The sequence below is a fragment of the Heterodontus francisci genome, chromosome 27 (genome assembly GCF_036365525.1).
Source record: "Heterodontus francisci isolate sHetFra1 chromosome 27, sHetFra1.hap1, whole genome shotgun sequence".
NCBI lineage: Eukaryota > Metazoa > Chordata > Chondrichthyes > Heterodontiformes > Heterodontidae > Heterodontus > Heterodontus francisci.
Genome location: NC_090397.1, coordinates 26,666,863 through 26,690,437, shown reverse-complemented (window position 1 = coordinate 26,690,437; position 23,575 = coordinate 26,666,863). Strand labels below are relative to the sequence as shown.

Below are 23,575 nucleotides of genomic sequence, written 5' to 3'. Positions count from 1 at the left end.
CTGTTACAGTTTACCATAATCTTAGTTTAATTTTTAGTTTAGAGATACAGCACTAAAACAGGCCCTTCGGCCCACTGAGTCTGTGCCGACCATTAACCACCCATTTATACTAATCCTACACTAATTCCATATTCCTACCACATCCCCACCTGTCCCTATATTTCCCTACCACCTACCTATACTAGGGGCAATTGCTAATGGTCAATTTACCTATCAACCTGCAAGTCTTTGGCTGGTGGGAGGAAACCGGAGCACCCGGAAGAAACCCACACAGACACAGGGAGAACTTGCAAACTCCACACAGGCAGTACCCAGAATTGAACCCGGGTCGCTGGAGCTGTGAGGCTGCGGTGCTAACCACTGTGCCACTGTGACAGAATCTCTAAACCAGAGATTAATGATGTTAGCATTTAAACAAGACCAACTGAACACATTTCTGGCCAATCCCCCTCACACACCCCTTCACGCGCAAACCCCAGCCCCAGCCTGGAGAACTGAATATCTTTACTCTGAATGATAAAATGGAATGCTCAAATTAGTGCAGACAATAGTCTACAGTCTTGGGTTTATAATGTATTGTCTCTTTTGCTCCCCTACCTTGAATTTTCAAAGCACAGAGCTCCTGTACATTGTGCACCTGCTTCTAAGGTTGACTGCGTTTTTACTGCAACCACAGGATTTTAATAACCTGTTTACAAAGTATGATGTAGATTTGGCAGACCCAAGCTGTACTGCCAATGTACATGTCATTGACCACAGTGACAAAGAAACTCTGTGCATACATGATTGAATGCATGCACAAAGTTGACCCCAAGGCATGTCATTTTTTCCTGTGACAGGAGTGTAGTCAGAAGTTGGCAGTCTTCTTTCTTCTAACATTGAATTTTTCTTATAAAGCAGCCGTGAGGTCCCTTCAGATGGTCTGAAACTTTTAAAATGGACTTCACACCAGCCTGGAGTTTTATTACACCTGGTGTACATGAAAATTAATGTGAGACAGCCTTTTGAAGGTGATTTCACTCCATTTGACTATGGTGCACCAAGGACTCCGATATGACTTTGACTCTGGAATTATAGTGCCACTTTAGTAGTTGCGAACAGCAAAAATCTCTTAAAGGAGAAAAGGGAGGTGAAAAGGGAGGTAAAAAGGCAGAGGGGTTTGGACAGGGAATTCCAGAGTGTGGGGGCCCAGGTAGCTGAAGGCACAGTTGCCAAGGAATGGAAGGTTGGGGGGGGCGGAATCTGGCAGAGGGAATAAAGGGACTTGAGGGGCTGGAAAAAATTACAAAGATAGGGAAGCATGAGGCATGAAGGGATTTCAACAAAAAAAAAAAAATGTATTTTCATTTGGAGACAATGCAGGACTGGGACTCAATGCAGAACAGCTAGGCCAGGTGTAATGGGCAAATAGGACTTTGGGCAAGATTTGATACAAAAATCAGAGTTTTAGATTTGTTAAACTTTATGGAGGATGGGGGACCTACCAGGAAGGGACTGGAATAGTTGAGGCTGGAGATGGCAACGGCATGAATGAGGATTTCAGCAGCAGATGGGCATAGTTAAGGATGGAGGCAGACAATATTATGCAAATGGAAGTAGATGGAGAGTCAGATGTGAGTCAGAAGCTCACCTCAGAATCAACTCAAGGCTGAAGCTGCAAATATTCTGGTTCAGAAAGAGACATTGGCCAGAGAAGGGGATGGAATCAGTGGCAAGAGTACAGAGTTTAAGGCAGGGGTCAATGACAATGGCCATGATCGTGTCAATGTTTAACTGGAGGAAATAGTAGCTTTCAAAAACTGGATGTCAGACAAGCAGTCTGACACCACAGATGCAGGGAGAGGTGGTGGTGTGGTAGAGCTGGGTGGTATCAGTGTATGATCTGCGATGAGGTTGCTAATGGACAAGATGTAGGTAATGAAGAGCAAGGGGCTAAGGGCAGATCCTTGGTTGACTCCAGAAATAACAGTTTTGGGGCTAGAAGAGAAGCTATTGCTGGAGGTACTCTGGCTATGATCAGATAAGTAAGAGTGGAACCAGATGAGGGCAGTTCCACTGAGTTGGACAATTGAGGAAGATAGCATGGTTGGCTGCACTAGAGAGGTAGAAGAGGGCTAATGCACCACAGAAAATGATATTCATGACTTGTTAGGGCTATTTTGATACTTTGACAGGGACAGAAACCTGATTGGAAATACACAAACTAGGAATGCAGGAGAAATTAGCTCTGATTTGGGAGACAACACATTAAATGACATTGGAGAGAAGCTGGACATTAGAGATAGGTAGTACTTTGCAAGGACAGAGGGATTTTCTTGTTGTAGGGGGAGGTGGGTGGGGGCTGGTATTTGTGAGGAGGAGCATGATAACAATAGTTATGAAAGGGAGGGCTACAGTACCTGAGAGAGATTACAATGTCAGTTAACATGGGTCGAGAAAGGAAAATTCGGTCATCAGCAGCTTAATCCAAATGGGGTCAAGGGAGCAGGAGGTGGGTCTTGTGGACGAGCTGAGCTCTAAGAGGACACAAGGGACTGAAGGAGAGAAACTAGTGAGATTAAAACCCTCCAAACACAGTGGGTGCTGTAAAGTGTGTATCACTTACAGGGACATGCCACCAAATTACTTTATTTGGTCTCTAAGAAAAAAAAAACCTCCAATTAACCAACCGACTTTGAATCCACATCCCAAAATGGGGTTTTCATGAGAAATTGGCCCTTTAACAGGAGTTATATATTCAAATGATGCTTTTCATGGAAAATTACCCAAATAATCCTGAAACACGACAGCCTACTGAAACTACTGATGGAAAGACCTTTAAGAAGCCAGTAAAAAAACAAATCTTTGAACAGTCATGTTGCAGCTCATTAGATTCTGTCCCGGTTTCTTATATGCTCACTTACAACCTGTATTAACTGAACTCAGACACATTAGCAATGTAATATACGAGTATTAAGCAGACCTGTACATTTAGCAAAGAAATAATGGCTTGGTTTCAAAGTCAGAGAGATGGAAGAGTGAGATGAAATTATCAAAGAAAGTTCTTAACCTGGATCAACAGAAGGCAAGCTGGATAATTTGACCACACTGATTTGACTGTATAATTTCAAAACCTAGCAACCACTCTTTTTTTGCCCAATGTTACTTCATATAACTGCCATTAAATCACATATAAAAAAATCTAAGGAAATAACAGCGGAAATGATAAACAGAGGCTCTGCAGTCTTGAAAGCAGACCTCTCAGAAGCAACCTTATATTGATAAAGAAGAGCTTTAAATAGGATAGAGAAAGTAAATTCTAAACTGTACTTCAGAATTGCCCAGGTAGCAGGACAAGGTGACATTTGTTGATGATTATGAACAGCAAATTTAGAACAGATGTCAGATTGCCTCCTGTTATGGAGGATGATCAATAGCCAAAAAGGGTGATTAAGGCCAGAACATTGCATTCATATTCAAAAAACAGCTGGATATTGTAATGGGAGGATGATACAATGAGATCATCTGAATCAATTTGTTATCTTGTAACCATGAACACAAGCTCTAAAAATATATCCGAGACACAATTGTTCTAATCTATCACAAGAGGGTGGAACCACAATTACAATGTTTTAACTTCTCTGGTATTTTACACAAGTGTTGACTACTTATCAGTCTCAAAATTTAAAAAAATCTGAATTTTACTAAGTTATATATACAAGCTCGTAATAAGTCATGTTGCAATAAATCAGACACCAAAATAAAGCTCTTAAATGATCCCAGTTATTTTCACTTTTAAACCATAAACTGGCCAGAACTAAGTTCATACATTTTGGTACAGGTACCAAAATGCATCACCAACTCGTTCTTTCACACTAAACCCTGTCACCAGGTTTCATGGAGGCACCCAAGATCACGTCGTTGGCACCAGCTAGACCTCATTGTCACAAGGCGAGCCGCCTTAAACAGTGTTCAAATCACACGCAGCTTCCACAGTGCGGACTGCGACACCGACCACTCCCTGGTGTGCAGCAAGGTTAGACTCAGACCAAAGAAGTTGCATCATTCCAAGCAGAAGGGCCACCCGCGCATCAACACGAGCAGAATTTCTCACCCACAGCTGTTACAAAAATTTCTAAATTCACTTGTAACAGCCCTTCAAAACACTCCCACAGGGGATGCTGAGACCAAGTGGGCCCACATCAGAGACGCCATCTATGAGTCAGCTTTGACCACCTACGGCAAAAGTGCGAAGAGAAATGCAGACTGGTTTCAATCTCATAATGAAGAGCTGGAACCTGTCATAGCCGCTAAGCGCATTGCACTTTTGAACTACAAGAAAGCCCCCAGCGATTTAACATCCGCAGCACTTAAAGCAGCCAGAAGTACTGCACAAAGAACAGCTAGGCGTTGCGCAAACGACTACTGGCAACACCTATGCAGCCATATTCAGCTGGCCTCAGACACCGGAAACATCAGAGGAATGTATGATGGCATGAAGAGAGCTCTTGGGCCAACCATCAAGAAGATCACCCCCCTCAAATCTAAATCGGGGGACATAATCACTGACCAACGCAAACAGATGGACCGCTGGGTTGAGCACTACCTAGAACTGTACTCCAGGGAGAATGCTGTCACTGAGACTGCCCTCAATGCAGCCCAGCCTCTACCAGTCATGGATGAGCTGGACATACAGCCAACCAAATCGGAACTCAGTGATGCCATTGATTCCCTAGCCAGCGGAAAAGCCCCTGGGAAGGACAGCATTACCCCTGAAATAATCAAGAGTGCCAAGCCTGCTATACTCTCAGCACTACATGAACTGCTGTGCCTGTGCTGGGACGAGGGAGCAGTACCCCAGGACATGCGCGATGCCAATATCATCACCCTCTATAAAAACAAAGGTGACCGCGGTGACTGCAACAACTACCGTGGAATCTCCCTGCTCAGCATAGTGGGGAAAGTCTTTGCTCGAGTCGCTCTGAACAGGCTCCAGAAGCTGGCCGAGCGCGTCTACCCTGAGGCACAGTGTGGCTTTCGTGCAGAGAGATCGACTATTGACATGCTGTTCTCCCTTCGTCAGATACAGGAGAAATGCCGTGAACAACAGATGCCCCTCTACATTGCTTTCATTGATCTCACCAAAGCCTTTGACCTCGTCAGCAGACGTGGTCTCTTCAGACTACTAGAAAAGATCGGATGTCCACCAAAGCTACTAAGTATCATCACCTCATTCCATGACAATATGAAAGGCACAATTCAACATGGTGGCTCCTCATCAGAGCCCTTTCCTATCCTGAGTGGTGTGAAACAGGGCTGTGTTCTCGCACCCACACTTTTTGGGATTTTCTTCTCCCTGCTGCTTTCACATGCGTTCAAATCCTCTGAAGAAGGAATTTTCCTCCACACAAGATCAGGGGGCAGGTTGTTCAACCTTGCCCGTCTAAGAGCGAAGTCCAAAGTACGGAAAGTCCTCATCAGAGAACTCCTCTTTGCTGACGATGCTGCATTAACATCTCACACTGAAGAATGCCTGCAGAGTCTCATCGACAGGTTTGCGTCTGCCTGCAATGAATTTGGCCTAACCATCAGCCTCAAGAAAACGAACATCATGGGGCAGGATGTCAGAAATGCTCCATCCATCAATATTGGCGACCACGCTCTGGAAGTGGTTCAAGAGTTCACCTACCTAGGCTCAACTATCACCAGTAACCTGTCTCTAGATGCAGAAATCAACAAGCGCATGGGTAAGGCTTCCACTGCTATGTCCAGACTGGCCAAGAGAGTGTGGGAAAATGGCGCACTGACACGGAACACAAAAGTCCGAGTGTATCAGGCCTGTGTCCTCAGTACCTTGCTCTACGGCAGCGAGGCCTGGACAACGTATGCCAGCCAAGAGCGACGTCTCAATTCATTCCATCTTCGCTGCCTTCGGAGAATACTTGGCATCAGGTGGCAGGACTATATCTCCAACACAGAAGTCCTTGAAGCGGCCAACACCCCCAGCTTATACACACTACTGAGTCAGCGGCGCTTGAGATGGCTTGGCCATGTGAGCCGCATGGAAGATGGCAGGATCCCCAAAGACACATTGTACAGCGAGCTCGCCACTGGTATCAGACCCACCGGCCGTCCGTGTCTCCGTTATAAAGACGTCTGCAAACGCGACATGAAATCGTGTGACATTGATCACAAGTCGTGGGAGTCAGTTGCCAGCATTCGCCAGAGCTGGCGGGCAGCCATAAAGACAGGGCTAAATTGTGGCGAGTCGAAGAGACTTAGTAGTTGGCAGGAAAAAAGACAGAGGCGCAAGGGGAGAGCCAACTGTGCAACAGCCCCAACAAACAAATTTCTCTGCAGCACCTGTGGAAGAGCCTGTCACTCCAGAATTGGCCTTTATAGCCACTCCAGGCGCTGCTTCACAAACCACTGACCACCTCCAGGCGCGTATCCATTGTCTCTCGAGATAAGGAGGCCCAAAAGAAAAGAACAGTCATAGAGTCACTTACAGCACAGAAGGAGGCTATTCGGCTCATCAAGTCCATGCCAGCTCTCCACAGAACTATCCAGTCAGTCCCACTCCCACACTCGATCCCCGTGGCCCTGCGCGTCTATTTCCTTCAATTGGCCAACCAACTTCCGCTTGAAGTCATTGATTGTCTCCGCTTACATCACATTTGTGGGCAACGAGTTCCAGGTCATTACCACCCGCTGCGTAAAAAGGTTCTTCCACATATTCCCCCTGCAACTCTTGCCCAAAACCTTCAATCTGTGTCCCCTAGTTCTTGTACCTTTTTAAAAATTAATTCATGGGATGTGGGCATCGGTGGCTAGGCCACCATTTATTACCCATCCCTAATTGTCCTTGTGAAGGTGGTGGTGAGCTGCCTTCTTGAACCGCTGCAGTCCATGTGAGGTAGGTGCACCCACAGTGCTGTTAGGAAGTGAGTTCCAGGATTTTGACCCAGAGATGGTGAAGGAGCAGTTCCAAGTCAGGATGGTGTGTGAGTTGGAGGGGAGGTTTTGGGGAGTCAGGAGATGAGTTACTCGCCGCAGGATTCCTAGCCTCTGACCTGCTATTGTAGCCATGGTATTTATATGGCTACTCCAGTTCAGTTTCTGGTCAATGGTAGCCCCTAGGATGTTGATAGTGGGGGATTCAGCGACGATAATGCCATTGAATGTCAAGGGGAGGTGGTTAGATTCTCTCTTGTTGGAGATGGTCATTGCCTGGCACTTGTGTGGCGCAAATGTTACTTGCCACTTTTCAGCCCAATCCTGGATATTGTCAGGGTCTTGCTGCATTTCTACTTGGACTGCTTCAGTATCTGAGGAGTCGCGAATGGTGCTGAACATTGCGCAATCATCAGCGAACATCCTCACTTCTGACCTAATGACTAAAGGAAGGTCATTGATGAAACAGCTGAAGATGGTTAGGCCTAGGACACTACCCTGAGGAACTCCTGCAGTGATCTCCTGAGCTCAGAAGATTGACCTCCAACAACCATAACTGGTTGTTAATGGGAACAGTTCTTCCTTGTCTAACCTATCTAAGTTGGTCAAAATCTTATACACTTCTATTAAATCTCCCCTCAATATCCTTTGTTCTAAAGAGAACAAACTCAGCTTTTCCAATCTAACCGTGTAACTAAAATCCCCATTCCTGGAACCATTCTGGTAAATCCAGGGAACTTTGGAATATTATAACCAATGGATCCACTATCTCCGCTGCCACTTCCTTTAAGACCCTAGGATGTAGGCCATCAGGCCCTGGGGACTTGTCTGCCTTCAATCCCAATAGTTTGCTCAGTACTTTTTCCCTAGAGATGATGATTGTTCTAAGTTCCTCCCTTTCTATAACCTCTGCATTACTTGTTACTATTGGGATGGTACGAGTGTCATCCACCGTGAAAACTGAAGCAAAATACTGATTTAGTGTCTCCTCCATTTGTGTTCCCCACAATTAACTCCCCAGTCTCATCCTCCAAGGGACCAACATTCACTTTAGCTACTCTCTTCACTTTTGTATACTTATAGAAGCTTTTGCTATCCGTTTTTATATTTTGCGCTAGTTTTCTTTCATAATTTACCTTTGCTCTTTTTATCACTTTTTTAGTAACCCTTTGTTGATCTTTAAAAGTTTCCCAATCTTCCAGCCTGCCACTGGCCTTTGCAATATGGTATGCCTTAGTTCTTATCTTTATGTTATCTTTAACTTCCTTGCTTAGCCATGGATGTTTGTTCCCCCTCTTACAATCTTTCTTCCTCTCTGGAATATATTTTAGTTGGGAGGAATTGAATATCTCCTTAAACATCTGCCACTGCTCATCAACTGTCCTACCTTTTAGTCTTCCTGCCCAGTCCACTAGGGCCAAATCTGTCCTCATGCCGATGTACTTATCTTTGCTTAACTCCAGAATACGTGTGGGACTCCAGTTTCTTGCCCTCACACTGAATTTGAAATTCTAGCATGCCATGATCACTCTTCCCTCGAGGATCCTTAACTATGAGATCATTAATTAATCCCATCTCATTACACAATACCAAATCTAGAATAGCCTGCTCCTTGGTTGGTTCCACAACATATTGCTCCTAAAAACAATCTCTAATACATTCAATGAACTCTCCCTCGAGGCTACCCTTGCCAATATGATTAATCCAGTCTATATGAGTCTATACCAAGTTAATAGTGACCCTTGTGCTGAGATGGCAGCAGTTGTAGCACCTCTGTGCTCTGTTGTAGGGTTGCACACAGGTTTCAGCAGCCATTTCTTCAGTGGACAGTCCTTGTCCTCCAGCAGCCAACCACATAGTCTCTCTGGTGGCATGGACAACTGCAAGGACTATGAACATGCGAATTAGTAGGCACTTCGGACCCTCTAGCCTGCTCCACCATTCAATAAGATCATGGCTGATCTGTTTGTGTCTTGAATTCCACACTCCCACCTACCCCCGATAACCTGTGATTCCCTTGCCAAACAAGAATCTATCTACCCCCAACTTAAAATTATTCAATATACGATTGCCTCAGGACAAAGGCGTCATGGCAACTGCCAGGAAACCTTGCACACACCTGCAGAAAATGCTTGTGGCGGTTCCACATCAGCTGGACACGGAAACGGATTCCACTCCCTCAATTGATAATTGTCCCTGGCTGTTCCGTCAGGGCCTTGATGGCCACATGGGTCCAGTCAATCTCTCCCTGCACCCCAGGGAATCCTGCCATGGAGGCAAAGTCCACAGCCATCTAGGCCTGAATGGCCCTATCAGTCTGGAAGTCAGTGTACCCTGCTGCTCTCTCATATAGGGCATCCATCACCTGCCTGATGCTATAATAGGTGGCTGCTTGCGATACAGCACACAGGTCTGCTTCTGCCCCTTGAAATGACCCAGAGGCAAAGAAGTTCAAGGCCACTGTCACTTTCACAGCTACTAGCAGGGCAGCCCACATGACTAGCGAGGCCAGAGATCCTCCTCCATGAGCACATGCAAATTAACAACCACCTGCCTCATTAGGTGTCGCCTCTGGTGGCACTGCTGCTCAACATGGCCAGGAAGTGAGAATTTCGTGGTACACTCTATGGTGAAGGGAGCACCTCGATGACCTTCCTGCCTCTCGGGCATCGTCTCTGCGTTCCTCTGCACCTAGGGGCTGCATGTGTTGCTAGCGCAGCTGCTCATGATTGCTCATTGCCACCTCAGAGTAGCTGAGCCCCAAGTCCAGGGATGGCCTCGCTTGTCACCAGCTGCATGGGAATGGCTGCCTGGACCCCCCTGCTCTGCCCCACTGACCCCTGCAGGTGCACTACCCCACAAATGCACCAGCTGAAACACACTGTAAGCTCTGCTTACGCAAAGGTCACTGCATGCTAATGCATCAGCTCTTCTCTACTTATTCCACAATTTATGCATCGTCAGGAATGGCTCCCTGCTGTGCAGCCGCCACATCTCCTTCAACATGTTGCTGACCCAGTGTGTTTCCTGTGCGTGGCCTCAAAAATCTTATACAGGCCTGCAACGAGCTCTCAATTGGCTCGGTAACTGCCTCAATTGATTACCCACCACTTTTGGATGGGATGCCGCAACACCTGAAGTGCTGGGAGGCAGGAATGCATCTTGAAACCGGAATGCAGCTCGACACTACAATTTTCTCGCCAGGCCCGCCTCCAAACCCACCTCACGATGAAATTTCAGCCCAATGTACCCAAACTTCACATTTTCAAAATATTTAAATAAACCTCCAAATAAAACAAAACACTTTGCCTTGGGCATTGTGCAAGGTCTATAAAAACCATTCTGGAAGTCACAAAATAATTGCCCCAAACATTTTCGAAGGCTTTTGGTACAATTATTTTTTATGATCTCCAAACATAGTTGATTTTGAAGATTTTTGAAATGTTCACATTTAAAACCACCATAAAACCTGACTTTTCTTCATTATCCATTGTCATTTTCACACCATCTCGTTTGAGCAGAATAAATCAGTTGGACATTGCACCAATGACACACACAAACGAGGTCAAAGAAGCTTTCCACGACAATCTCAGCAGGATCATCACCGCACTACAACAAACTCATCATCCTTGGTGATTTCAAAGCCTGTGTTGGTACAGATTGTAATACATGAAGGAAAGTAATGGAACACCACAGCATTAGTGGAGTAAACTCCAATGGCCAGCTTCTTCTCTCTAAGTGCAGAGAGTTTGACCTCACCATCACAAACACAATCTTCCAACAAGCAATGATAAATTGAAAACAACACGGAGGCACCCCTGATCCAAATATTGGCACATGCTGGGCCAATTATTATACGACAGAGACCTCAAGGATGGGCGCATAGAGGTGCTGGATGCTGGTTAGACCATCGGCTTGTCAGGAGCATCATGTCCTTGAAGATAATAGCTAAAGCGCTATGACAGAGTCAAACCACAAAGGAAGCTTGACGTAACTATCCTAAAAATCTCAGCTAAGAAACAGGAACTGGAACAAAAATTAACCGCAGAGCTTGCTGGTACCCCAGAAGTTAACATAGACATTGACAATTCTTGGAAGTTAAGGAATGTCACTCATAGCAAGGCATCTGAGGTCCTTGGATTTGTCAAACGGAAGCACCAAGATTGGTCCGACAAAAGCGACCAAGATATAGCCAAGCGAATAGATGATCTGCACAATGCTCACAAATCCTACATATCTGACAAGAATTCACTGGCAAGAAAAAACAGATACTATCAAGCAAAACAATGCTGCAGGCCAAACTAAGACAGATGAAGAACCGATGGTGGGAGAACAAGGCTGCAGAGCTGCAGGAAACTGCTGATAAGCACAACCTGAAGGCTCTCCATGAAGGTCTCTGATCTGTCTAAGGCCCCAAAACCAATGGTACAACATCCATATTCTCAGCAGACAGCAATCAGCTCCTAACAAACAGGCATGAGATTCTCTCTCGCTGGGCATAGCACTTTAACGATCTCCTGAACCAAGAATCCAGTGTACAATGATGCCACTGCATCGCTGTATTTCCACAGCATTGCATTCTGGATGAGCTTGCCCGCGATCCATCTCAAACTGAAGTCACTGAGACCATAAAGCAATTATCTGTGGATAAGTCTATGGAAGTCAACGGCATTCCACCTGAAGTATTCTAATCCTGAGGAGCTCACATGGTTAGGAACCTCACTAGCCTCTTCTGTTTAATCTGGAGCTAGGGCATTGTGCCCCAAGATCACAAGGATGCTTCCATAACTCACCTGCACAAACAGAAGGGAAGCAGGTCCATCTGTGACAACCATCGCAATATTTCACTTCTCTCCACAATGGGAAAAATTCTTGTAAGGGTTATTCTCAACAGGATTTCACTCATTTTATAGACTCGGTGTACTCTGAATCATAGTGTGGCTTGTGTGCTGGACAAGGGATGGTTGACATGATCTTTGCAGCGTGTCAAGTTCAAGAAAAGCCCTGCAAACAGAACAAGGACCTCTACATGACATTCGTCGACCTGACCAAGGCCTTCAACACAGTAACCTGTGAAGGTCTATGGAAGGTGCTGCACAAATATTGCTCTGAAAAGCTGATCAGGGTCATCTGCTCATTTCATGATGGTGTGATGGCCAGTGTGATGCAGTATGGTGCTTTATCTGTCACCAATGGCACCAAGTAAAGTTGCATAATGGCTCAATTTTGTTTGCTATCTACTTTTTAGCCATGGTCCTGCATGCACTCAAAAGATCTTAACATAGGAGTACGCATTCAGTTCAGGACAGACGGAAACCTCTTCAATCTGCAAAGGCTCAAGGCTTGCACAAAGATCAAAGAGCAGCTCCTAAGTGAACTCTCATTTGCTGACAACTGTGTTTTCATTGTACACATTCCAGGACATTCAGCTGCTTGTTAACCGCTTTGCCTAAGCCTCAGAATGCTTTGGTCTTACAATAAGTGTGAAAAAGACAGAGATCTTATACCAACCTGGCCATGGCCACAAATTCCAAGACCACATAGTCACAATCAATAATCAACTCAGTTCAAAAGTTTTGCTATTTTAGGAGTATCTCCTCCAATACCACCACGTTGGATGCTGAAATCACCCACCACCTGGAAAAAGCAAGTTCAGCATTCGGCAGGCTCACCCACAAGGTCTGGAGAAAGCATGGAGTCTGTCTCAAAACAAAGATCAAAGTCTACCAGGCAGTGGCTCTCACATCGCTCCTCTTTGGCTGTGAGGCACGGATAACCTACCAGCGTCACAAAAAGCAACTAGATTCATTCCACCTTTGCTGTGTATGATCTATCTGCAACATCCAGTGGCAGGACAATATTCTTAACACTGAAGTTCTTGCAAGGTGCTGCAAACCTGGTATCAACAGTTCATCAGAGCTCAGCTTCGCTGGGTTGGCCATGTGGTTAGCATGGTGGATTCCCACATACCAGAAGCGGTTTTTTATCGCCAGCTGAGCATGGGAACCCTTACCACAGGACATCCCAAATTTCGGTACAAAGACATTCTGAAAGCCAATCACAGAGCCTGTAAGTTGGACCCCACTACATGGAAAAAGCAACCATGGACAGATCCAAATGGAGAAGTCTCAGTCATCAAGCAATCTCAATATTTGAAGAGAACAGAGTCATGTCTCTACTGTACAAGAAAGCACAACGCAAAGCCAATGCCTTCACCCACCCCTCCAACAGTGACTTTATAGGTAATATTTGCAATCAGATCAGAAAATCAAGATTTGGTTTAACAAATGAGACAACACCAACATAGACTGTGAACAACCATTCTCCGTGTTGAACTCTCATCTGTCAAAGTGATGGGGAATCCTTCATGAACAATACATCTACAATATACAATTCTGCTACACAAGGCAACATTTTCTTTCCGGGACAGGAAACTGAAATCAGGACTGTTTTGGGGTCCAGATCCTGCCCCTGGGGGACGCAGTCACAGAACCTGATTGGCTGATGGTTAATTGGCTAGAGGGTGGGTTGGGTGGACAATTAGCAGGGACTGGAACTGAGGTGGGATTGAAAGAGTGCAGGCCCGATTTAAACTGACCACGGCAACCATTAATTTGGCTGATGTTTCACTGAATCAATTGCTGTGGTAGTTATTGATGGAGCAGGAGAGGCAGAGGGCTGGAATCTGTGGCAGTGCTGCCCCTTGCTTTATGGAAACTGACGTGGAAATTCTACTCGAAGCAGTGAGGGAAAGGTCCTCCTCCTGGAGGTACCTGGTGGGTAGCAGGAGAAGGCCACCCTCCCAGATCAAGCAGACATCAGAGATGACAGACAGTGGGCAGACAAAGTCTGGTCCAGAGGAACTGGGTCCAGTGCCAGAACAGGGTCAATGACCTTTTTCACTCTGGCAAGGTGAGTGCAACGCCAGACCCTCAGGGCAGGTCTCTGAGTATTCAGCCTCCAGCAGACACACCAGCTGAGGAGCCGGAGGGTGCATGCTGCTCCTGAACATGACAGGAATGAAAGTCCAGGGCACTTACTAACTCCTCAACATAGTTCAGAGACATAGTGCTGTCGGGGACCTGCCAGCAGCGATACATGCAGCTTATGTTCCTGCACTCATAAGAAGCTGCATGTATCCATCTCTGTTCCTGCACTCAGCGGGACCTAAATATCCAGCCCACAGTCTGTCAAAGGTACAGTGGCCTTGGCATTCAATTCCAGTTTTAAATGTTATTGCTGTTTGTCAGCATAATGTGAAAGAACCCCAAATGGCTCCGTCACAGAGTGGTAGAGGCTTATAATTCACCATGTGCTTAAGTCCCAATAAATAAAATCAGAAAAATAACACAAAATAAATTATTAATTCGAAACCTTTCAGGCCACAAGGTCAATTTTGGGGCCTGTGCTATCTCAGGTATCTAACAGACTAGATGGGAAAATAGATAAAAGATGTCTTGAATGCTTCAGATAACTAAGTGAATAATTGTTAGATGTAATAAAATGTAAAAATAGTTGGAATGAGTACATGTAATGACTGCTGAGGCAGTCAAACCTGTTAACACCCATTGTTACAATCCTCAGAACACAGAAAAATGCTTTGCAATTGTTATCTCCTACCCAAGATAACAGCTTTGAAAAACATGCACACAATAAATTAAATAACTTTTCTGTTTTGGAAACAAGATAAAAAGCACAAATTCTGAATTTCTGAAATCTTGTCAACCGGATCATCTGCTGGGTAGACAGAAGTGAAGTGCCTCATCAGTCCCGACATGTGGGAGATTTAAAACGTTGGGTTTAACTGGCGGAAAATTCAAATGAGCTGGCCAGAAGGTTTCAGTAGCAAGTCTACCCTACTGAGAAAAACAGAATCCTGGGAGCACATATTCAAATTATTTGGTTTGAAAGGTTGTTGGGAGTCCTTAGTCACAGAGCTGCACCCATTCACTTTTGGAGCAATCCCGGCAGATAAGGAAGCAAGAAGAAACAAGACTTACCAAAACTGAAACGAAGGCCAGAACTTTACGCCACCCCAGCGAGGGGGATAGTGACGGGGGGGGGGGGGGGGGTGCTGTTGGCATACATTTTAGCGGGAGGCTCTGGGAAGCCTTCCCGGCCCGCTCCCTCCTCCACCCCACTTTACGTGGGCCACGTGGGGGCCAGAAACGGGCTGCCCACCCCACGCCAATCAAGGCTCTTAAGTGGCCACTTAAGGGCCTTCACCCGCCTCCACGGGTATTTTACCCGTGGCAAGCAGGTGTCCAGTAGACGTGAGTGAAAGGCTGTCCAGTGATACCTGGCGGCCTCTCAGCACACCAGCAGGGGTGGGGGGGATCCCTGACAATCGTCCCCAATTGAGGGCTGCCCCCGCTTCCCCAACTACTCAATGAAACAATTAAAGCCCAGGGACCCATAAAATCCAGCCCAAAGAAAAAGACCTCAGTTCATACCGTTAACACTGGGGGAGCTGTATGGCACCAAGGAACCAAAGAGAGTCAGGAACAGATGTTGAAGACAGTGGCGCAAAGCACTGATTATGACATTAAAAGTCTAATTTGTTGCTCATTTTAGATCAACGGGCGGAAAAATACAAACATATTAACTCACTCCACACTGTCTTCAATAATTCTACTCCTTGCTGCCAGAGAAAGCTTGGACAAACAGGCCTCAAGAGCAGGACTACTACACACTTGGCAAACTTTGTGGATAGGGTTTCTGGAGGACATAAAAGATCACAAAGGGCCTGATGACCCCTTGAGCTTGGGGACATTTCCCTCCCACAAAACACAGCTCTCACTACTAACAAAGAAAACACATTCTGCTCTCTAGCCATGGTACCACAATAAGAATGCCCCCTAGACCCCTTTCCCTTACAGAGCAATTGAAAACCACAGTTCAAAGTATCATGTAACACGCGCAATACCTCAATTCATATTAACGTATTTCTTTCTATAATTTGGAAATATTATGATTCAACAGTCATTATATACCTGTAATTGTAATGGCTTTCTTACACAATTTTTTGAAATGTTGCAGTGAGCCTGAAAATTTTAACCTACCTATATTTCATCAGCATATTTAAGCACATGGAATAAGTAGATCTCCAATTTGTTTTGTTCTTACCTTGTTCAAAGCTTCAAGAATCAATTTATGAAAACCATCTGACAAACACTGCTTTTTAATTACTTTCTGCATCAATTCCAACTTTGCTGCATCTTCCTCTGCATCCACTGTGTCCTCTTTCTGATTGACTTTGGATACAAAGTAGTGAAACAAATATATCCAATTAGAAGCAGTTCAGAAGAACTTAAAAGAAACAAATGAGAGAAAAAAATTACCTCACAAGATCAATCCTCAAACAGCCTTTACTATCATGGACTTAACACCCCTTAATGTCCTGCTGAAAAATTCTACATAAGTACTCCATAATTACTAAAGACCCACCGGCCATCCATGTCTCCGCTTTAAAGATGTCTGCAAACGCGACATGAAGTCCTGTGACATTGACCACAAGTCGTGGGAGTCAGTTGCCAGTGATCGCCAGAGCTGGTGGACAGCCATAAAGGCGGGGCTAAAGCGTGGCGAGTCGAAGAGACTTAGCGGTTGGCAGGAAAAAAGACAGAAGTGCAAGGACAGAGCCAACTGTGGAACAGCCCGACAACCAATTTTATCTGCAGCGCCTGTGGAAGAGTCCGTCACTCTAGAATTGGCCTTTATTGCCACTCCAGGCACTGCCCAACAAACCGCTGACCACCTCTAGCCGTTTACCCATTGTCTCTCGAGACAAGGAGGCCAAAGAAGTACAGATGATCCAGATTATCTCTCCATTCTCTCTCCTACACTTTCAGCAGCATTACAGATTTAACCTCAGCCATTGTGCCTCAAAACCATCAGGTCCCATATAATATTGGACATTTGGGTACATCCTTTGGAATAATGACAATATCTAAAAGTTCCTACTTTAGTTCTACTGCACCTACCTACCAGATTAACCCTTTTTCTCCTTTTTGTATTCATTTACATATATCTCCATTTACTTAGCTGAATGGATTAAATTTATTCAATATTCTCCATATTTTTCCCATTTCCCCATGTACATACCTAGAGTTTCATCAAAGTGAAAAATGTTACGTTACTTTGTTCAAGACAATCATCGAGCCATAATCACCTAAATTAACACTTACTGTTAACAGAATACATTATGTCAGGTGTTTACTACATTTTAGTGCCACTAGCAGTTGGCAGGAGTTAGTAGTTGGCAGGAAAAAAGACAGAGGCGCAAGGGGAGAGCCAACTGTGCAACAGCCCCAACAAACAAATTTCTCTGCAGCACCTGTGGAAGAGCCTGTCACTCCAGAATTGGCCTTTATAGCCACTCCAGGCGCTGCTTCACAAACCACTGACCACCTCCAGGCGCGTATCCATTGTCTCTCGAGATAAGGAGGCCCAAAAGAAAGAAAGAAAAGAAGTGCCACTAGCAGTACACTTAAATCACTGGTTCTCAAACATTTTTGTATGCGGACCACCTAGGTGAAGCAAAAGATCCCGCAGACCACCTACCAGTCCTACCCCACCCGCTTTTGCTTGCCAATGCAAAAAACTCAAACAGCATTAAAGGGAAGAATGGCACTGCTTTTGATGAGACACCATTGAGGTGATGTCTCGTTCCACGCTAAAGAGCTTCAGTCTCATGTCGGGCTCCACGTTCAGCTGGCTCCTTTTTGTTTTCAGCCCCACGAGTGCTGAAAATCCGATCTCACAGTTGTATGTCATTGGGAATGGCAGCAGGTACTTCAGAGCTACGCAGTGAGTCCAGCATACTTGGACCGTACGTGGAGCCAAACAGCCATCAAATTTTTCTTGACGAGTACTAGCTTCAGAGACTTGCATTATGGACCAGCCAGGACTACCTAGAGGACTCTCACAGATCATCAGTGGTCTGTGGATCACACTTCGGAACCACTGACTTAAATATGCAATTCCAGGCCAGAAAATAGTCTGGACAGAGAATCTAATTGATATAAGGCTGTATGAACAGGATCCAAAAATAGGCCCCTTAGTTTGCTGGCATTCTGCACTGTTTACAAATAGATCCTTTGAATTTTATAGGGTTCTTTCAAGATTAAGTTCTCAAATGAACCACTTGTCAAGACTGTTTTAACTTTAAAATTTGTTGCCCTGCCAAAATTTAAAAAAAAAATCATCCTTTCAACGAATGAAGGGAGAGTTCTGTGACTGCATACTTAGAGAGAAGCAGACTGTTGGCTTTGCTACTCTGAACATTAATATGCTGAACATCAGACCACTCCTTGTTATTAACAGTGAGTTTATGTCTGCTCTTGGTGTTAATACTGCAGCAATTTCCATCCATGGGCCCAGTATGCAAGTGGATGCTGGCAGTTAGCCATTGGGCGAGATACACTGATTGACTGCTTTGAATTAAAAAGGTGAGATGACCATTTCTTGAACTGTGCAACTGTGGAAAGGTGATGAGGAACTTTTAATAATGCAACATTTCAAAAATAAGTTCTTTAACCTGATATTGACCACAAGTACAATATATCTCAACCCCAGTTTAGCTAGTAATCTTTAATGTTTATTATTTTCCAAAGTGAGTCGTGTTGGCAATTTGAACTCCCTTATGATTTCAGATTTAAAGCACCTTAAAAGCACATCGCACAAATATTGCAACATTGCAAAATGTATTCTTGCACAACCTTTTAAGACCATTCAGTTTAAATGTACGTCAGGACATTGTCCTAAGCAAAAATCAGAATGTGTTTAGCATAGTCAGGTTATGCCGCACCTTTAAAAACACTGCTGTTGTGTGAACTCACCACAGACACAGAGTTTGATTGAATGCTGGTATGAACTGAAGGCCCTCACCTATAAAAACTCCACATAATATCTTCGCCTTGGCTCCCAAGAGTAATATTGCACCAAGGGATTACTATGTTACAGTTTGAGCTTCCCCAGCACCTTTGTCTTCTATTCACTGTCACAAGACAATTTCCATAAGAAGACTGAGTGACCCATGATGCAAAGCCTCTGGTCTCTTACCCTCTCTAAATCTTTTCATTGAGAACTGCTGGTGTAACATCAGCCCTCTCAATTTCTCTGCTCCCCTCAGTCACTCTAGCCTACCTGCCTCTGAACTTGCATCACTCCTTTCTCAAAGGTCCAACTCTAGCATTGTCATTAAACCTGCTAAGAATGGCGCTGTCTGGCAAACCAATCTCTAGTGAAGGCTGAATGCCATCTCTCTGACATCTCCTCCTAGACCATTACTCCATCACTGAGCATCAAGTCATTGTTTCCAAGACTGTCACTGACCTCATCTCCTCTGACGATCTTCCCTCTACAGCCACTAAACTTCTCCAACTCTGCACAGTCCGCTTCTACCTCCTTCTCAAGATCCACAAACAGGGTTGTCCTGGTAAACCCATCATTTCAGTCTATTCTTGCTCCACAGGACTGATTTCTTCCTATTTTGACTCCATTTTGTCTCCCCTTGTCCAGTCTCTTTCAATGCCCTTGCCACTTTCAGAACCATCTTTTGTTTCTTTATATGTCCCATTACCATTTCATTTTGCCTTGTGTTATTATCCGTTTTGTCATTTATTCTCTCCTGCATTCCACGCTGTCAAAGACCTTCCCTATTGTCCTTTCCCTGCATCTGTACTTACTTAAAACCTTTTACCTGTTCTGACAAAAGGCTATCAACCTGAAATGTTAACCCTATGAATCTCTCTCTACAGATGTTGCCTGAGCTGCTGAGTATTTCCAGGATATTCAATTTTTAATCCAAAACCTGTCTGCTTAGGTATGTTATCTGTGAGATAGCATGTCCAGGATTAAATTACCCTCTAGTTTTAGTTTATAAGGTCAGTGAGATGCCACTCTTCCAAAGGCAGAAAGTAACACTCAAACAAGTTTATACACAGAAGTGTATAATTATACACAGCAACATAATTTAAAATAATTAAACTGAAATCAGATCACAAGGAGTTAAAATACCATTTTTGAAACTTCCTCAGAGTCGAAGAAGTGACAAAGATTTTTAAATGCAAGTGATGATATATATATATATAGATGATGCAAATCTCAAGTCATCGACTGATTTCAAATCTCCAGTCAGAACTAAAATTACAGCAGAATTTTCCAGCACTTAAACAAACCAAAAGCTTTTGAAGTCAGAGCTGTCCATCACCACGAAAGGCATAATGATGCAAGTTAGAGCATAAAATGCTAACGTATGATTTTTTTCTTTAAATCACTTTTTTCCTTTTCAGAAAACACTAATTCATCACACACACACACAAACGCTAGATCAGTACTTTTCACTTACCAGGACAAGTAATATGTAACACCACTCGAAGGGCCTCAAGCTGGACTGAAGAAAAGTTTGCAGAACTCTTCAATGTGTCTGCTATTTGACTTAGAGTTAATCTCATGACATCCAGACTCAGAGCACTGAAACGACATGAAATGATTATAACACAGTAATTAATGGCATAAAATCAAAATATAGCATGGAGTATAATTTGTTGAATTCTACTTTTATTTCATTTATAGGTTTGCAAGGAAGAAAACTTAATTGTGTCGATATTCTTAAAGCTACTGTACAATTTAATGTATGAAAAATAGCCTTTGTAGACTGAGCAACACAGTGGATTAGCATACTATCCATTTACATCTGGGATCTAGGTTTGAATGCAAAACAAACTATTTGGATATAAATTTCCACTTATTTGCCACTGTGAGAATTCAACGTGAATTACTTTGGAAGTTCAAACTCCTTTTCCAAGACATATAGGTCTACACCAGAACACAGGCTATTCTTTCAGACCTAAACCTGCAATTTCATTCGAAGAGCCCACAACAGCAGCAGGAGTCCGAAGCTTAGAAATTCACAATGATGTCACGGGAATTGGTCTTGTGATATTGGGGGCTGCACTTTTGAGACTGAGTCTGAAAAGAGCTTTACTCTGCAAAGAGCATAAATTGTAACTGATCTGGGAATTACAGGCACTGAGCAGTACATACAAAAAGTCAGAAAATGCTCCAAATCGTCTTCAGAAAGATTGTCCACCTTGATAAGTGCAAGTGTTTAAAAAATAAATTCCAAAATTAAAAAATACTCTAAATTCCACTTTTGTTAGGATAGTACATCTTCACCAGCAGACTTCAGTGGTATAACTCATGGCAGCTCCAAGGATATGCAATTTTAAGCATGTCATGTAATGCACAGTATACTGATTCTAAGATGGAACTGTGTACACTTAAGGTCACAATGTCTAACTGCTGTAACTGGATCCTGAGGTAATTAGAGGATGACTGATTGAATCAGATTGCCTGATTATTCAGATGGATAGCTAGTTGCAAATCCACGACAATTCCCCAACGTCAACAGAGTTCTGACAAAGTGAATGGCTTACTTCGCTATGATTATTTTGCATTTGTAACAAAGTGTGATGGTGCATGCTAGTGGCAAGACACTGGAATAATTATAGATCAAAAAAAATGATAATTACTCATTGCTTGCAAGTCAGTGACATGTTTAATGAAATGTCACTGTGGTAATCAACATTCTGCTAACTGCAACAGACCATCAACTCTTTCAGGGCTGACTATCCTTGGTGACTATCAACTATATACATGTACATTCTACCATCTTATTCTTCTTTGGCCTCCTTGTCTTGAGAGACAATAGGTAAGAACCTAGAGGTGGTCATTGGTTTGTGGAGCAGCGCCTGGAGTGGCTATAAAGGCCAATTCTAGAGTGACAAACTCTTTCACAGACGCTGCAGATAAAATTGGTTGTCGGGGCTATTACACAGTTGGCTCTCTCCTTGCGCCTCTGCCTTTTTTCCTGCCAAGTGCTAAGCCTCTTCGACTCACCACACTTTAGCCCCGCCTTTATGGCTGTCCGCCAGCTCTGGCGATCACTGGCAATTGACTCCTACGACTTGTGATCAATGTCATAGGACTTCATGTCACGTTTGCAGATGTCTTTAAAGCGGAGTCATGGACGGCCAGTGGGTCTGATACCAGTGACGAGCTCACTGTACAATGCGTCCTTGGGGATCCTGCCATCTTCCATGCAGCTCACATAGCCAAGCCATCTCAAGCACCGCTGACTCAGTAGGGTGTATAAGCTGGGGATGTTGGCCGCCTCGAGATGTGTTGGAGATACGGTCCTGCCACCTGATGCCAAGGATTCTCCGGAGGCAGCGAAGATGGAATGTTGAGATGTCGCTCTTGGCCAACATACGTTGTCCAGGCCTCGCTGCCGTAGAGCAAGGTACTGAGGACACAGGCTTGAAACACTTGGACTTCTGTTTTGCGTGTTTTTCTGTTTTTTCCACACCCTCTTGGTCAGTCTGGATATAGCAGCGGACGCCTTTCCGATGCACTTGTTGATTTTGGCATCCAGAGACAGGTTGCTGGTGATAGGTGAGCCTGGGTAGGTGAACTCTTGAACCACTTCCAGAGTGTGGTCGCTGATATTGATGGATGAAGCATTTCTGATGTCCTGTCCATGATGTTCGTTTTCTTGAGGCTGATGGTTAGGCCAAATTCGTTGCAGGCAGCCGCAATCCTGTTGATGAGACTCTGCAGGCACTCTTCAGTGTGAGATGTTAAAGCAGCATCGTAGGCAAAGAGGAGTTAGTTCCCTGATGAGGACTTTCCATAGTTTGGTCTTCGCTCTAAGACGGGCAAGGTTGAACAACCTGCCATCTGATCTTGTGTGGAGGAAAATTCCTTCTTCTGAAGACTTGAACGCATGTGAGAGCAGCAGTGAGAAGAAAATCCCAAACAGTGTAGGTGCGAGAACACAGCCCTGTTTCATGCCACTCAGGATAGGACAAGGGTCTGATGAGGCACCGCTATGCTGAATTGTGCCTTTCATATTTTCATGCAATGAGGTGATGATGCTTAGTAGCTTTGGTGGACATCCAATCTTTGCTAGTAGTCTGAAGAGGCCACGTCTGCTGTGACCACGTCGGCTGATGAGGTTAAAGGCTTTGGTGAGATCTATGAAAGCAACATAGAGGGGCATCTGTTGTTCGCGGCATTTCTCCTGTAGCTGGCGAAGGGAGAACAGCATGTCAATGATGGATCTCTCTGCTCGAAAGCCACACTGTGCCTCAGAGTGGACATGCTCAGCCAGCTTCTGGGGTCTCTTTAAAATGACTCAAGCGAAGCCTTTCCCCACTATGCTGAGCAGGGAGATTCCACAGCAGTTGTCACCGCGTTCACCCATGTTCTTATAGGGGGTGATGATATTGGCATCGCGCATGTCATGTGGTACTGCTCCCTCATCTCAGCACAGGCAAAGCAGTTCATAGAGTGCTGAGAGTATAGCAGGCTTGGCACTCTTGATTATTTCAGGGGTGATGTCGTCCTTTCCAAGGGTTTTTCCACTGGCTAGAGAATCAATGGCATCAGTGAGTTCTGATTCTATTGGCTGTTCATCAGCTCATCCATGACTGGCAGAGACGGGGCTGCATTGAGGGCAGTATCAGTGACAACATTTTCCCTGGAGTACAGTTGTAGGTAGTGCTCCGCCCACCGGTCCATTTGCTTGCGTTGGTCAGTGATCGTTTTCCCTGATTTAGATTTGAGGGGGACGATC

At 44.5% G+C, this 23,575-nt stretch overlaps 1 protein-coding gene across 3 annotated transcripts in view; it reads right to left on the bottom strand.

Annotated features, from left to right (window-relative positions):
- lrrk2 (leucine-rich repeat kinase 2) overlaps positions 1-23,575 on the bottom strand; it is a 170,372-nt gene that overhangs the window by 108,467 nt on the left and 38,330 nt on the right. For all 3 annotated transcript variants that reach the window (XM_068059026.1, XM_068059027.1, XM_068059028.1), the window contains 2 exons: positions 20,285-20,409; positions 16,060-16,187 (listed from right to left, as the gene is read on the bottom strand). In XM_068059026.1, coding sequence (XP_067915127.1) covers positions 16,060-16,187; positions 20,285-20,409 — 253 coding nt within the window. The remainder of the gene's footprint in view (positions 1-16,059; positions 16,188-20,284; positions 20,410-23,575) is intronic.